Source organism: Manis pentadactyla, chromosome 7, assembly GCF_030020395.1.
Source record: "Manis pentadactyla isolate mManPen7 chromosome 7, mManPen7.hap1, whole genome shotgun sequence".
Classification (NCBI taxonomy): Eukaryota; Metazoa; Chordata; class Mammalia; order Pholidota; family Manidae; genus Manis; species Manis pentadactyla.
The window spans coordinates 108,471,190-108,488,355 of NC_080025.1; the positions used below are offsets into that span (position 1 = coordinate 108,471,190).

At 41.8% G+C, this 17,166-nt stretch overlaps 1 protein-coding gene across 9 annotated transcripts in view; it reads right to left on the reverse strand.

Annotated features, from left to right (window-relative positions):
• Window positions 1-17,166, reverse strand: part of ELMO1 (engulfment and cell motility 1) — a 507,053-nt gene that overhangs the window by 21,992 nt on the left and 467,895 nt on the right. For all 9 annotated transcript variants that reach the window (XM_036897341.2, XM_036897344.2, XM_036897340.2 and 6 more), the window contains 2 exons: window positions 15,464-15,576; window positions 6,823-6,930 (listed from right to left, as the gene is read on the reverse strand). In XM_036897341.2, coding sequence (XP_036753236.1) covers window positions 6,823-6,930; window positions 15,464-15,576 — 221 coding nt within the window. The remainder of the gene's footprint in view (window positions 1-6,822; window positions 6,931-15,463; window positions 15,577-17,166) is intronic.

The window sequence follows — 17,166 nt, forward strand, 5'->3', positions numbered from 1 at the left end:
GCGATGGGATTAGAAAAATGGCAGTAATAACAGCAATGGTGGTACTCATGCTGACATGGAAGGTGTCTACGTGCCAGGAACAATATCTGCGCATATTTTGGGATCTCTTGCTATAGTATCTACAACTATTTAGTTTCTGAGTTTTGAATAATGAGGTTGAAGTACTGAAAAAATTGAAAAAATTGATCTATATCTAAACAGTCCTGACTCATTCTCCAAATTCCCTACCATCCCATTAATTCTCACAATTCTGTGAGGCAGGCTTTATTATCCCTGTTTTACAGATAGTGAAACTAAATTCAAGTAAAGGGAACATTTCTTTCTGATAGGGAAATGGTAGCTGGTATTTATCTTGGAGATCCTGAGGATAATGCAGTTAGATAAAATGATGTTATCTCATGTCTTACTCAGGACTTGGAGGAAGATAAAAGACATGGAAAGGTCTGTGCATTTAAAACTTTTGTTAAGATCATCTGAGAGACAGAAGGAAATAGGGTGGTTCGAATCCTAATTTAAAAGTATAAGAAGCCATCAGTCCTTCTCCAGCCCCTTCTCTTTCAGTTCTGTAAGGAACTGTTAATCTAGGGGCCTATGCAGGTTCTGCAGAAATGTCAAGTAGCCAATTCCTTAGTCTCAGTCAATAAAGTTCATGAAAGATTTCATAATTAAAGTTCACATATTTTTATTGGGAAACTGGGTTGTGGAGGTGATATTTAGATGAAGATTAAAATTGTAAAATATATAGAATATATAATTGATACAACAGGAAGGCCTTTAAAAGCTAACATTTTTAGGTACTCTAAGATTACTAAGAATTTGGTCCACTCCTAGAGCTCTGTCTAACCCTAGACAAGAGTGGGGCTGTGATGCATTCTTCCAGGAATCTCTGCGCACCTTACTGCTTTGTGTCCCACCATGTGTGCCCTTTCATCTTGCAGCCTTGATTCTAGATCTCTCTGGCAGACATTACTTGTACTCACTGGCTTTCCTCTCCTTCTGGGCATATGGAAGACTACACTTCCCAGCAACCGCTGCAGATAGGTGGGGCTACACAGTGATCAGTTCTGGGCAATGAGATGCAAGAGGCAATGGTATGTCTCTTTTCTTGGCTGAGGCAGTGAAAAATCCTTTTCCACTAATTTCTCTTCTCCAGCTAAAGAAACTGAACAAACCACATGTTCCATCCAAACAGCACAGCTATGGGATGGCAAGGCAGCTGCTGGGCTGTGTCCCTGAGTGACTGCGCCCATTGATAACCCATGTCAGTTATGAAATGTGAGTGAGAAACTCTCATCCTAAGCTACTGCGATTTGGGGGTTGTTGGTTCCTGCAGCATAATGTAGCAACACAGCCTATCCCAAGTATGATCGGTTACTTTGGACACCTTTCCTAACTCTGCTTGGCCCTTTTGGATGGCCATCTACCTATAGATGGTTGCAATGACTCCTGGATCTATTTTTGACCACTACCACTGACTTGAGTTCTCCTCAAATCCATTTCCAATGGTCAGCCCTGTTCCCCTCTGTGGCCAGTAGGGCTGCTTAATCACTACCCCACATTTGGGCACTTTGGGAAGTTGGCTTTACTTCTCAATGAAAAATCTAAACACTGAAATGAATTTGCAATATAATTAGCATACAATTCAAAAAAGCTTTTCAAGCTTTAGACAGAGTCTGAGTCACAAGTACCTTGTAGAAAGTATTTTGTTGCATAATATATAACATGGTCAATGAGCTGGAGAGATTGTCTATAATCTATAAATAGTAAGTTATCCCGTGGCTTTGAAAACCCATCATATGGAATAGTACAAGAGTAACACCAAAGCCTATTGTGGGAGCTGTCGTCAGAATCTCTAATGAGAAGCCTTCAGGGGAGAAAAGGCACTTTTCCACCATGCTTGTGGCAGTAAATATATTCAGTTTTTTATATGCATTGTCCCCTGTCAAGGAGACAAGCTGCTGTATTACTCACAGGATTGCAGCTAAAAGGAAAACACAAAATTCTAAAAATACAGCTCAGCTTTTAAAGGTTGCTCTTTGCATAGTTTGTTTCTAGATGCACTGTAAGACTCATGAAGGCTAACATACTGTCCTCCCTATTCTCATGGGCAAAATTATGCTCATGTCTCTTGAATCTACACTCTAAGAAGGCAGCAGAGGGCTCTTGGTTACTTCAAAGCCAGGCTGGTGTTTCTCTCAGGCCTTACTTAGTGTGTGGGAGTAGCCTACAGAAGTAGAGCCCAGAAATATGAGAACCAGGAGGGTCACCATTGGCGCTGGACCCCCACTCTGACTCCTTGGGACACAGACTCATTTCTTTCAATGCTTTTTTCAAGTTGAGCTAGATTGAGACTGTCTAATTCAACACTACCATTTCACAGATTAGAAGACTGAGGCTGAAGATGAGGAAATAAATGAAGCAATGTTACATAGCTAGTGGAGGGCAGAACTAGGACAACTGTTCTTTCTTCCACCCCATGCTCCATTGTGGGGTGGTGATTCCTCCCTGTGTTGGAAGGTGGTCAGCACCCCAAATCATGCTGAATGTGGTCCCAGATGTGGTTATCTCTCAGGTATGTTCAGGACTCTCTTTGATTGCTAATATCTGCAGAAGGAAATTTAACTATGATTTTAAACAAAAATATAACTGAAAAAGTAAATGTGGCCATTGTGAGAGAGAGTTTTGGCTTCCAGGACTGGGAGCCAAGTTAAGGCAGAAACCACCCAGGAAGCAGCCAGTAACCATGAGCACTGGCTGTATGCACAGCTCCACGGAAGCTCCCATGAATGGAGATGCAGAGGAGGGACAGGCTGATCCCAGAACAGTTCAGTGAAGAACCTGGTCTCTAACTTGGCAACATGGAATGCTGGGAAGGGCTATGCCTTTCGAATCGCAGAGCCTGGGTTTGAATTCTAGACCCACCTATCAGCTATACAACTTTGGGCTTAAGTTCTCAGAGTCTAAGCTTCCTTGCCCACAATTTGGAACTATAACATCATCTACGTCGCAGGGCTGCACCAAGAATCAACTCCTGATACTGCAGCCAAGATCACTGCTGGCTTTTAATCTAGGCAGTATACAGAATAGTGGGCGAAAGTCTGGGCCGTGGAGTTGGATGGTTGCATTCAGATCTGTGCTCTACTATTTACTAGCCATGTGACCTTGAACAAGTTAGTTAATTTTACTGTACCTCTCTTTTCTTATCTGTAAAACAAGGACAATGATACTACCTCTTCAGGTTGTCAAGAGGATAATTTATGTAAAGCTCTTAGCACAGTGCCTGGCATATAGTAAGCACTCAAAAAGTGTTATTTGCAATTATTCTCTTTAGCAATAATCAACATCAATTCTCTCTGCAGACTGAGGGGCCTGACTTATTCACTGTGCTTCAATGACCCAAATCACCCACTTTGCTTTGCTGTCTTAGCTGCTCACTTATCTACTGTAATAGGCTTACTCGCCTTGTGTGAGGTGGGGAGCCTTCTCCTCCTGGCCCCTTTGATGCAGCAGTGAGGAGCGCTGGCCTAGATTCTTTTAAAGGGAGGTATGGAGGGGCCTGGGGCAGGCTGGAAAGCCTAGAGTCTAGAGTTTAGAGGAGGTGAAAAGGGCCTGTAAACCTGGTAGGAGAGATATGAACAAGGGGATGTAAGACGTAGATCTTTAAGGCTCACATTTCCTGCCCAATAAAAGGAATACAGGAAAAGAGATTCTCTAAACCTTCAGGGAGGGTGACAGCTAAGGAGAGGCCCCTCAATTCTTCACTTGCACTCTCTGTATTAAGAGGATTCAATTAGACTATATGATTAATCAATATCTCAATATTCAGCACTGATTAACTCAAGGGGTGGAAGATAATTTTCCCCTTGGTCTCAAGAGAGGGCAATCATACACAGTAAGAGCAATGGTACTTGATTTTAATTAATGTCTAATTTTTCTAGTGGAATGAGCTTTCTGACTTTTGAGGGCTCCAAGAGGATGGGCTATTTTCCTCCAGGCAGAATGTGTGAGTGATTGGAATTAAATGGAAATCAGGCTACAGGCCTGAAGCAGCAAAATCTAGTTTTCTAAGAAATTGCCTTCTTATCTCAGGCACATTTTACTTCATCACATGAATACACCCTCTCCCTGGCACACATGTGCATAAAGATATATCACCATCCATACACACACACATGCACACACACATACACCCTCCCACATGCACAGGCCTGCACAAGTATAGATTTTTAAGTTCTCTTGCAATGGATAAACTGTTTATAGAATAGCTCTTCCGAACTATTTCAAAGGCTGCAGAGGAAATCGGTGGACAAGAGTTTTGGAGTCCCTTGTCAGAAGGGACTGCTGCATCTCTTTCCTAGAGCAACATCCTTCCTTGTCCACCATTAAAAACTGGAGATTTGCAGCTCTGGCCTTGCTCTTCTGTAAACCACCCGGCCAGCTGGCTCTCTCTGGCACCAGAACATCTAGTTTTTAGCTAATTATTCTCACCTTGGGTTCTCGGTGGGGTGGGCCTTGGTGGAGCTGGGGTGGGTATCAGTTTGCAGGCAAGCTCAGAAACTGCCCCTAAACAGGCTCATGGGGGTCCACAACCTGACCTTCTCTAGGAGCAAGGCTACCAAATTCCTAAGCAACAGGACCAGCTAGATGAGAGTACAGCTAGAATGAGAATAAAACCTGAAATCAGTGCCAGTCAAATGCCTTTCTGTGGGTTGAGAAGTGGATTATATTCCTATAAATATGGGATAAATAATATGTCCAGTGGATGGAGGAGCTGATTTTCTGGGCCACATGGGGAAGGAATGAATCAAGCTGTGTTTTTGTTTTTGTTTTCCTGTCTGGACCACTTTCCTAATTCTTGGTCAGGTAAAGAATGAGCCTGTGGGTGACTTCACACAAAGCTTCTGGTTGCTTTGACCAACAGCAGCCTCTAACTCTTCATTTCACAACTGTAGAGCAGTGATTCCAAACTGCTGACTTCTGGACAATTAGGAGTGTGCGAGGGAGGTCTCACCAGTGAGTTTTCACCAGTTAATAGCAAAGTGAGGAAAATGAAGACACTGCTGTGAGTTTTTCATAAAGCTAATTTAACAGTAGAGGGCACTATCCTTTATTCTAAGATTCGGTCTTTCTTACTGTTTATTTTTGTGATCAAGAGCCCTTTTTTAAAGGAAAGGAATATGCTATTAAATTTTAATTAGATTTTCTTTTTAATAGCCTTTCTTGCCCAAATTGAAAGCTGCCAAACCACAATCAATTCACTTTTTTTGGCCTTTTAAAATGTTTACGTATCAGTGAAAGCCAAATTTTGGGGATCACTAAGAGGAGTGTGGAGCAATATCTGACTCAGCAGTTTCCACTGGGAGTGTGCACCAGAATCACCGGCGGGGTCTCGCTGGCCATAGCCACAGAGTTTCTGATCCGGCAGGTCAGGGAGTGGGGTCTGAGAGTTTGCATTTCTAGTCGTTTCCCAGGTGACACTGCTGCTCATAGTCTGAGAAGCACTCTGTGAGAGTCCCGGATCTGGCTTGTCCGTGGTGGGATGGGTAAGGCTTTCTGAGACCCAAAGGGAGGTCCTCGCTGTGGGCAGAGACGCAGGCCACCCCCATAACCCAGATGCACAGACACTACTCCAGACTCTGCAGCTGCGAGTTTAAGGTTTCTTTCTCTTCCCATTAACAGGGTCAATAATATGGGCTGGGGAGGCAGAACTCCCATGAAAGGAATTGAAATAGCCTTCTGAGCTAAATGACAGTACAAAGACCCGACTGTCCCATTTTTAAGCTGGAGGAAGAGAGAATGTTCCAGGCTGTCAGCCTGATAGATCAGCACAGAGTCTAAATGTGTCAGGAATTTCCCACTTGTGTTTTATTTTCACCTTTGATGGCCATGAGCTGCAGATTTGAAATCTATGGGCCCCAGGGTGACAAGAGGGAAGATGCTGGGACTTGGGGGAAGAATTCTGTCTGGGACATAGTTATATGACTCCCTTTAGGGTCACTGTGGCTTTTCAAGGTTATTTAAAAATGTCTTTATTTGTTTCCTTACTCTTTGGTTTCTCCACCTGGGATATTCTCTGAGGTTATTTTCACTTTACCTCATTTCTCTTCCAAATTAATTCATCACCCTTGCATATTTTAATGTTTCTAGAATACTTCGCTAATTTGTGTACTTAATACTATCTAAAAAACCTGGATCCTGGTTTGACTTTAGGCTAAAATAATCTAGCATATTACTAGGTCTTAAAAACATACACATTAAAACAGACACCAAACAGAAATAGCAAATAAATATAAATGACATCTCTTTCAAGGACTATTCAGTAAATAATAGAATGTAATTGAACATAAATTTCCTAAGTGTCTGAGTTATTTCTTGGAAGTAAGTTAGCTATATTTGATCTGCCATTAGCTATGAATTAGAATTCTAGGGTTCACTAAACTATAATGAATAAATGTTGTAGGCATCAAACACAATTCATAGGAAGTTATGGAAGTTATTTTGGGTCATCAGAAAAGACCATCGACAGAACCAGGTTTATACTGTGTTGCTCTCGAAACAGCACCTGAAAAAGTAATGCAAACATGGGCATCTGAACCCAAGGTTTACATCTTACAGGAAAGATATGTGGGCATTATTTCTCGCCCTCCCCTGTTCTGTCCCAAACCTCAGATCCATCCAGGCCTTATGCTTGATGAGGATGCTTACAAATGAACCATGTCCAATGAGTTTATTTAGGTTGATAGTTTTCTGCAGGTTCTTGTGTGACCGAGAAACTTCCCAACCAACCGAAATTCATGCCTCCTACAAAGCAGAGCCACTTACATTTGTCCTGCAAGGAATCATGGGGCACCTCTCCCTGAGGACTTTCTTCCAAGTCTCCATAATGCAGGACTTTGTGGTTTGGTGAAAGCCGACAATACCAAAACTTGTCTAAGGGAAAAACACAAATTACATGATAAGTGATTCTGGCTTCCAAAAATATCAACATCCTTATTTCCTAATAGTCATAGCTAGAAGAACAAGCAATTCATTTGTTTTAAAGACTCCAGGAAGGAATAAATTCTAGAGCCCTGGGCAGTAAATCCCCTTTGGATTTTGATACTTAGTTAGTACATGTCCTGCTTGGTAACACATTTGGTAACCATTGGGAAAATTATCAAATCCTTCAAGGGCAAAGGCAACAGATTTCCCGAGGTAGTGACTTCCACAGGGTTATTTTACCAGGATCTATAATAACTATGGGAATTACTCTTTATTTATTTGGGCCTGATAAAAGCAGAGAGAAAGATTTAGAGAGAAAAGGGTTTCTCAGGACTTTTCTGCTTCCACTTTGGTCTCTGAGATTTTAAGACTGTTGAGATAACAGTGTGTCACATGGTGGTTGGCCCACCAGCCCCTCCCCCCTGCCAAGGCTAATAGACACAAGTTAATCAGAGAAGGAATTATTAGGATGCTAGTGATACACAAAGTGTAGAATTCGTGAGGAAATAATCTAAATAATTCATGGATTTATCCAAAGAATTCACAGTCTCTTCTCTCTAATTCCTAGTGTTTAGTTCTCTAAATAGCCATGATCAGGGCCTTAGGATCATTCCTGTAACTCCCTCTTCTGCCCCAAGATGTAATAAAAAATTTTGAATAAGCCTGTGAGGCATGAAGAGAGAGGCAAAGGGCACTTTTTATAGATAGGAAATTTACGTTGTGACATCAGCCTTTGTGTAGCTCTCAAGGCTGTGCTTAGATATTGCCTCTTCCAGGCAGCCCTCTTTGATTACTACAGCCAAAGGGACTCTCCCCACCTTTTAGCTGCTCCAGCATCTTCTTTGATTACTGGTGCTCACATGTTAAGCACTTCGGTATATTTCTCATTATCTGCCACTGACCCTAGGTAAGCAACTTGCCCTATTAGGTGTACCGTGAACAATTACCAATGGAGGAAGACAATTCCAGGATACTCAGCAGGCCTGACAGTGTGGAGAAGCCAGGGCTCTCTGAAGATAGCCACTGTCTTCATAACTGCATTGCCCCAATCCCTTGGCAAAATAGCTGGCACGTAGAAGTTGCACAGTCGGTGTTGGCTAACAGATAAATGAAGACTCAAGAGGGCTTAGTCAGAATGTTTAAGGTACAAAACATCAATGACCTGTAAACCCTTTGTAAAATTATGCAGTTGGCAAACACAGTGGCCTTGATCAAGTCACCTCATTATTGTGTCTACAAACACAAACTGTTTTGAAACCACTCTGACTAAAAAGCTCTGTATAACATTTTAAGCATTTTTCTATCTGAAATCACTGTCACTGCAAAACGGTATTTTAACTAGGATTTTTAACAGAAAAGAAAGTTTTAAAAATGGAAGTAAAAGCCACACAATGAACAAAGAAAATGCCCAAATTTGATCTACAAAAGCAAAACATATCTGTGATTCCTATCTTACTTATACATAAATAGGGTTTGAAAATTCTTGAACATAGAATACAGCAAGCCATATATGTAAAAGAGTATGAACTCTGGTGGAAAAATTTGAGAGGAAAGAAAAAGTTATTTGATGGCTAGGAAAACATCTGGAATTGCTAAATTTTCAGAATTATGTGTCATACATATATATACCCAACATAGGTCATATGTCTAGGAAAGCATTTCAAAGGGAGAAAATAAAGTTATTCCCTGAATAATTCACAGCCATTTCAATTAGGCAAATATGTAATAATTAGTTTTCCATGAGAAGAACAGATTTGAGAATTTGACTTATACTTCACAACAGGAAATGTGAATTCCAGAGGGGCAGGCCTTGTTTTGGCCATGAGCAACAACAGTGCTCTTGGGGGCCTGGCATGACAGGGTACAGAGGTTTCCTCTTCCCCAAAGCAGCTTTCACCTTATCTAAATAGCCCAGGATGACCACAAAGACAGCTGGAAAAATTTGCCATATAACTTTCCTTCTCCTGTTACCTCTGTGGTGAGATTTTTGGTTAAGTGGGTAATTGAGGAGTGACAGAAATAAGTCCATGAGCTTTGCTTAGACATGATGTTCTTATTTTGAGTAGAGTCTTAACCTGCTCTTTCTAGGAATCCCATGCTTCCCAAGGTGGGGTGAGCTCCAGGGGTTAGCGGCAGTGACCTGAAGCCCAAGGGACAATATGGTGCCATCAAAGGCCATCAGTCTTCCTTAATGTATGTGGAGGAGTGTTAAAAAATTTAAGTGGTATAAAATGCTCAATTTATATTCATTTTTAAGACTTCAAAAAATGTTGCTGCCTATTCTTTCAAGGTAAGTTTATCCATTGAAGATTTATGGAGTGCCTACAATGCACATAGCACTCGACTGCATGTCACGGAAAATCATTAGGATAAAAAGCGGACATGAGAGACAAAGCCAAAAGCTTAAGGAGAAGGAGTTCCCTGAGTTTTCAGTGGCAAATAAAGAAAGATGGTGGAGACACTTGTTTATGGGAAGTAGGGACAGGGAATCAGTGACTCTGTCTATATTACAGGGAAAAAATAGGAATAGAGAACGTCTCTTTTGCAACATGTACTTTCATTCAGAAACTAGAGAACAGTGGACATTTATTTACCAGGGTTCCAGGAGGCAAAACAACCATCTTCCTTGCAAAGCTGCAGTCAGTGTTTGTTTCAAAGAAGCATGATTATGGGACCCTGCCATAACAATATCTGGTGTACAGGTGACACCTCCCTCCTTCCAGAGGCCTAAATTCTCTTGACTTTGACACCACCACCCTGCCCTGGTTTTCCTCTCTACTCCTGAAACAGTAGAGAGCCAATCTATCTGTTCATTATTGGCATAAATGATTGCTCTGCATCTCCTATCAAATAGGAGAATTTGGATGGATAACAAAATATTGGAAAAGGGGCTAAAAAGGCTTGGGAAGGTTGTTTTAAGTCATGAACAAATAGGTAGACACTCAGCCAATATCTTCCTCAGGATACAGGCTAGAATCATTAGCTCTGGGAAGGTTTAGAGGCATCATAACTTGTGTGTGGCTGTCTTGAAGGTGGAGCTGTTGTAAAGGAGAGAAGCCCTTCCAGCTCTGAACAGACAACGCTCTGACTTGTTGGGTGAGACAGTTTCAGTGTCAGCCACCAGCAGCAGCTTTATCTGCAGTTTCTTTTATGGTAAGAAAAATGTATATTTTCTTTTCAAAACCCAGCATGACATTACTAGTTCCTCAGCCCCTCTGGGCAAGGAATGAGTAGATTGTGTCACTAAAAGCAATTAGCAGGGAACAGTGAGAACATTATCAAAGATTGTTTACTAGCATTTAAAGAATAAATAGGAGTTAACATAGAGGGCTTCCCATCAATTATGAATGTTAGTATGTTAATAGCCATTTATTTCTTAATTCTCTAAACAAAAAAATTGAAAATATGGAGACAATTCTGTGCATCATTCTTCCTCTGTGCACGTGTGTGTGTGTGTGCATGTGTGTATGTGAAGGATCAGAGAGAAATGCTGCTTTCAAAGCTCACAAGCCTGGTACAAAGGTCTCCAGGGCTGATTAAAGCTATTCCCAAGGTCACATAGATGATTATGGAGCTAATAACTACTGACAACTGTAATTCTTGCAGCAGTGTTTGTAGAACTTCCTGCAATGATGGAAATACCGTATCTGCTTTAACCAATAGTAAGACAAGAAATTTTAAATTATATTTAATTTTAATTAACTTAGTCTTAGGTAGCTATATCAAACAATGCAGCAGCTCAGTGTCTTCATCATCCAGGCTGGAGACAAATTTGGGGCTGGTCGTCAGTTCTTTAGAGGAGATGAATAGCTGCCATTATTGAGGTTAAATGCTGCTCAGCACAGTGAGGCACGTGGCACAGCAAGAACTGAGCCCTGAACAGCTCTGCTGTGGATGCGGGGACATCTTGTTTTAGGCAAAAAACCTACAGTTGGAAGCTTGCTGCTGGCCCAGGGGGGCCCTGAGAATTCTGTGTTTGGGAGGCAGGTGGCCTTTACTAATGTAAAGTCTCCAGTAGGATTTTGAATCTTTCCTAGGTTAACCTAAATTTGTACAAAACCTTCAGTGTGTTAAAGAGAAGGTCCGCTTCCTGCCTAGGGTTGAACTTTTCCAAGTCACAAAGTGCAAGGGACCCCAGAAATGTTTTTAAAGGGAAATATCATCTTCCAAGAGATGAGATCTAACATCTCTCTGCTGGTCCAGCAAAGGAATGCAACAACTGTTGATACAGAGGAAGGTCATTCTGCCTTTTAAATCTTTCTCATTTCACAGGACATTCTTTGGAATGGGAGACTTGTGTTCTGATTTAGAATTCTGCATCCCCGGAGACTGCTGTTTCCTTTCACAGCAGAGAATGACTCCAGAGTCCCCAAATCTTTTTAAAGATGGTTTGGCCTAACTATTGCTTTGGAATCACAAAGACCTGGGCTACACACCAGCCCTGACACATCAGCTACAGAGTCTTGGCCAAATTATAAAAACCTCAGGTATCCCTATTGCATTTTTTACATAATGCTAATAATTATATGAGAAAAAAATATATAAAGTACCCATCATGCACCATTCACTCAAATATTATTGTCCTCCTATTCTTCTAGTCAATGTAATCTCTCTCATCCACACCACTGGTCCTCTACCTTTTGAGGACAATAATTATCTGTTATCAAATACTGGATCAAATACCTATTGGAAAATGAAAAATGAACTAGATTTTTTCCTTTGAAAATATGTATTATTACTCTTGCCTTCTTGTAAGAATGAGTTAAGATAAGGTTTAATTCAACATTAAAAGAAAATTTCCATCAAGGTAGAGGAAGAAACTTGCTCAAGAGCTCATATGGTTACTAGGCCCAAACTTTCCATTCGGTTCTAGGTTTTCTGAGCTAAAAGAGCAATGCTAGGTACGTTGCCCTTAGCAGCAGTGAAGAAACACGCCAGTTCCTTCCAGGTGGGGTCGGGGTGCAGGCACATTTTGCCCACTATTGAGTTCCAAGTTAAGTTTGTCTTGTTAGTGCTTAGGGAAGGGATGCTTGTCGACAAAACAGACAATGAGTTCAATGAGAAGCAGAAGTTTCATGCTATCATTTCCTGAGATGAACACTTCAGTGTTCATTTGGGCTCTTATCAAGAATACTCAATGAAAGTGATTCTGAAAAATCCTAATCTCTGAAATATATGGAAAATAGCAGGCAGTCCCTGAGCCTGTAGATTCTCACAAAGCAAATAATGGTCCTCACAGAAACAAGTTCTGGAGCTTCATCTGAACTCTCTCCTGCAGAAGCTCAAGAAACAAGGAAGCAGGGCCATCTCAGCATGAGGGATTCCAAACAGAGGCTTTACACACCCCGTGCTGGGTGCAGAATGGTGGGAAGTCAGTATGTGACTCCACTGCCACTCGACTCTATATTCTGGGGAACTAAAAACTAAAATTAATACCAAATATGCCAAGCATCCTACTAAGTGCTATAGATGCATGAATTTATTTAACTCTTACAACTATTTGATGTAGGAACTGACACCATTCCCATCTGACAGATGAGGAAATTGAAGCACAGAGAGATTTAGAAGGCTGCCCAGGTAGGGGTAGAAGGGAGGCAGGGACTTGAATGAAGCCTGACATGTCTCACATGATTCACTGCCTTCTGGTTCTAATGTGATCAGAAGCCCCCAGACCCTACATTTGTCTGTATCTACATTTGTAAATATCTACATCAGACTTTGTAAATATCTACATGAGAGCTGGAAATGCAGCAAGTAGGATGGAGAGTCGTGAAGAGCCAGTAGCAGCTCAAGGACGGTTCGAGGCAAACATGGCTTGGTAAAGGCCTTTCTGTCTGTTCTTCCACTTTGCAGTTTTGTTTTACAGGAACATCTTGTACATTTTCCCGTACAAAGTTAATACTAAATCTACTTATCTGTGTGTGTGACTCACTGGATAAGTTTAAAGAGAGTGTGGCCACAGCTCTGTCGTAGGTGTGCTTGGTCTTCAACAAACAAGCATGGGATGGCACATGGCTGTCCCCATCTGAGATCCCACGCAGAAGTGCACCTTTCTCAAAGGGATTAAAATGATGGTACGTCATGTCCTCATAAATCTGTATAAATCTAAATGGAATGTTTTGATGTGGTGATAGGAAACCAATTTCAGCACAGTCTGCTTTGAATCCCTATTTTTAAGCACACAAAACTAGTCACTAGCTCTAAATCCATTTACCAAACACCAAAAAGTTTTCCCTTCCACATTCAGAAGGAAAATTTTTATATTAAACACAGATGGTCATGCTCCCTTGGGAGGTTAACTAATAAATTAATAATGTAGATGCTAACATGTTTATGTTCACTTGGTAATTCATTTTTAGAAAACTGGAAAAATTTGTAGATAAGGGACTAACACTTCTTTAGCCAAAAAAACCCCTGTAGTTATTACATCTAGAAGCAGGATTATTCTAGTAGGCTCTGTCCATTTCAGCTTGTAAAGGAAAGTGTGGTGGTGAAGCAGACTGGAAGGTTAAATTGAGCTCTTTGAATTAGATTCCAAAGGATTCCAGATGAGCATCAGTTGAAGCATTTGGTGTCTGTGTCTATTTGCTACCACCCCTCCTCCAATTTCTGTGCCCCAGTGAGTAAATAAAAACTTTATAACTCACTTCATGAGGGCAATGTACCCTGAATGTTGATTTTTCCAAAGGTGACGAAGAGATCAGGGCATACTATTGACTATGGCTAACTGAGGTAATAGATCATCTGATCCTGTTATCTCAATAGATGGGAAGTTGTGGCCCTGAGAGGTCATGTGTCCTGCCTAAAGACGCCTAGGTGGCTACTTACAGATTTGAGAGGCCTAGTTTTACTCACTCCCAGCTCATTGCTCTTTTCCTGCACAGTCTTTCAGAATAACAGTAGCTGCCCTTCATTGTTGCTTTCTAAGCGTTACATTCATAATCGCCTTTCTTCCTCTCAACAGCTTTAGGACACAAGCATGGTGATCCCCATTTCACATGGGGAAACTGCCTACAGTCACACAGCTGGACGTGGGGGAGAGGTTGGACTGCACCCACGTGATCTGGCTCCGGGCTCTTGTTCTTGCCATGGCACCATGCTGTCTTCCTGGAACACTGTATACTCCACTGATGTTGTCACATTCAAGCAAAGCACTGTGAGAGGAGTGAGTGAACTTGGCCTTCTGTGGGTGACAGGCACTGCTCTTCCGAATGCGAGCCTTTCTCTGTCCCTGCTGTCACTCACCCCTTTCTTATTCGGTCCTTTGTCCTCTCCTCTGGCCCTGCTTGAAGCATGGCTGCCCATCCTCTGGGAGCAGCCTGTATTTGTATTTCTCAAGGAAGGTCTGCCTTCGGAAATTCCTTAATATGATTTGTAATGGCAACATTTGAAATTCTTTGAATTTCCTCAGTGTTCAGCACAAAGCCATCAAAGGGAACAGCCAGGGGGATGTGCTCAGCATCAACATGAACTGATGGGCATCATCAGCTGGTGAGCTCTGTGTCTGAGCAGGGCATCCAGCAGGTTTTTAAAATACCTGCAAGTTTCTCCTGGGCCATAACTGTTGCTTGTTCTTGGTACAGTTGCTAATGCTTATGCTTGCTCCTGCTATTGCACTTCTACTCTCCCCACATCTTATTTTTCAGTTTTATTTTCTGACTGTTTCTAGAAGAGTATGATATGGGTACTTTGACTTTGCAATCAGTAGCATGTCAAAAGAGCAAGAAGACAATCGAGGGACTCTATTTCCTGGGCTAAGGATCACTTGGAAATGCTTTCCACCTATGGAAACTAGTCTCGTGGTACCCATTTTGACTTGGTATTTGGGGATTAAAATTTATAGAGACAACTCAGAAATTTGTCCTATAAGATTATGAAAAACAGTTCTATCCCATCTTGGTTCACTGTTACTTAAATCTCCAAATAAAATAATTCTGACCTGGAAGAGAATCAGTACTGGGATTTAAGAATAAGAGCCATTCATGCTGAGAGTTCCAAGGTCAACTCCACCAGTGGGTCCAGGTCTCCTGCCAGGATGGTGAGTCACTGCCACAAGGCTGCTGGAGAAGCACTCCTGATAGTCTGTGACTTTGGGTCAACGATGACTTACCACCTTCATTTCCCTACCTGTGGTGGGGCCACTAGCTACTTCACAGGGTCCCTACAGGGATGAACTGCATTAACATAAGTAAAATGAGAGCCTGGTAAGGTCTCAGTACATGTTAGCTCCTACTGAACCACAATTAACAGACTTAGGGCCCAGGATGGCTCTTCAGTTCCATGGGTCTCCTGGTACTTCTGGATATTGGTTCTCCCTGGGTATGCATGAGCAATCAGAACTTCCCTGGACTGCTCTTCCTGGTCTGATTACAATGCTGTTTGGCCTACCTTAAACCAACACCCATGCCCTTGTGATTCCCCATGGGCCAGGCCACTGTTCACCCCGGCCAAGGGTAGGGTGGAGTGGCCCCCAACACAATACCTTGCCTCCGCCGGCAGTTGAGTTTTCTAAAGCAGGTCCCTTCCACGAGGCGGTTCAGGCGCTGCTGTTTGATCAGCTCCAAAATTTCTGGTTGAATCTTCTCCTTTAGTTCCCTGTGAAGGGATAAGCACATATTCCACAGCCCACCCTGAGAACCTTGGTTAAAGGGCATCATGGGCAGATGGGGCCAGGGAATGCAAGCTGCATCTTTTCATGAACATCCCAACACCTCCCAAATTGGTGCTTCAGACGATCACTTATTAAGCAGGCGTGCACAGGGTTAGAATTACATTACAGATTCCCTGACATTTACAGAACATCCACAAAAGCATCAGCCACTTCAGTGATGCTTTCCTAGACCAAAGTCTCCTGAGAGATTTCTGCTCATTTCACAAAGCCACATATATAAACTTACGCAAAATCCCACTCAGCTCTGGCAAGAAAGCACGTCTTTGGTCACATTTCCCTTCTGCAGCAGGTCAACTCCTAGACTACATTTGTGATCTGACCAAACAAGAATACTGGGCAACCACACAATTACCATTCCACAACCAACACTGTAACCCAGGACCACATTTTGCTTTCGATTCTATCGCTGACAAATGGGAACAACACGTCATCCCAGATTCTCACCCCGAGATTAGAATAATGATGAGATAAATTAAGGATTTTTTGCATCTTGTTTCAGGCTAATATAATGTAATTCAGTTTAGATGCACTTTGCTGTAAAGCTATCACGATAGAGTGCAATCATTTTTAAATCTTTTTTTCAAGAGTCAAGATGTTTTTATCATGTAAAATTTTATGGAGCATCCTAGCATCTGAGCTTGGTAAAACTACAGCTGTTCTAGTTGAAGTTAGACAGGGACACCCAGAGTCTAGCCCTCAGAGCAGTGCTGAAATATTGATTAGAACATAGATCTTCAACTCAAAACACTAGGGTCTCAATCTAGGCTCTGCTCATAACTAGCATTTCATTAGTTCATCTAAGTGTCAGTTTCTTCACTTGTAAAATAGGGATGAGTGTTTCCTGGGAAACTGCTGTGACTCCCAAAGGAGATAGTGAGTGTAAGTGCTCTATAAACACTGAGCAGGAATGCAAGATGGCACTGAACTTGCTTTGATAATATTTTTTCTCAGACTGGACACTCAATATGCCCATATTACCCTGTAGTCAAGGCTCATGTCAGCTTTGACCTTAACTCTGGACTTGCTTGGGACTGCAGGCCATGTGTCTTTACATGGTGTCCTATTCCCATGTGGGGAAGGCACAAGTGCTTGGCAAGTGTGTGCGATGAGCTGGGTAGTGTACTAGCAAGTTTAGCTTATATAACATCTCTCCCTGCTCCCCCACTAGCAAACTTTTGGGAAATTTTTATTTATTTTCTTCCCCCCAAATTTTGGGAATAGGTATTAAAATCATCATTCCCATCCTACAGATGGGGAAATTGCTCACAGAGGTTAAGTGTAGAACATGGGTACAAACTCAAGTCTTCCTTGTGCAAACTGCTTTTTTTTTTTTTACATGTGAGAAAATAAAGTTACACAAAAGGTTCTGGCCGTCTAACAGGGTATTCTTGTACTTCATTAATAAATATCTTAGGCTTTAATGGCCTCAAACCTCCTGTCATTTAATGCTGGTCTACCTGAACATTTTTAAACCTCATGTGGAGCTTCTGTGCAATCACACAGCTTAGAACATT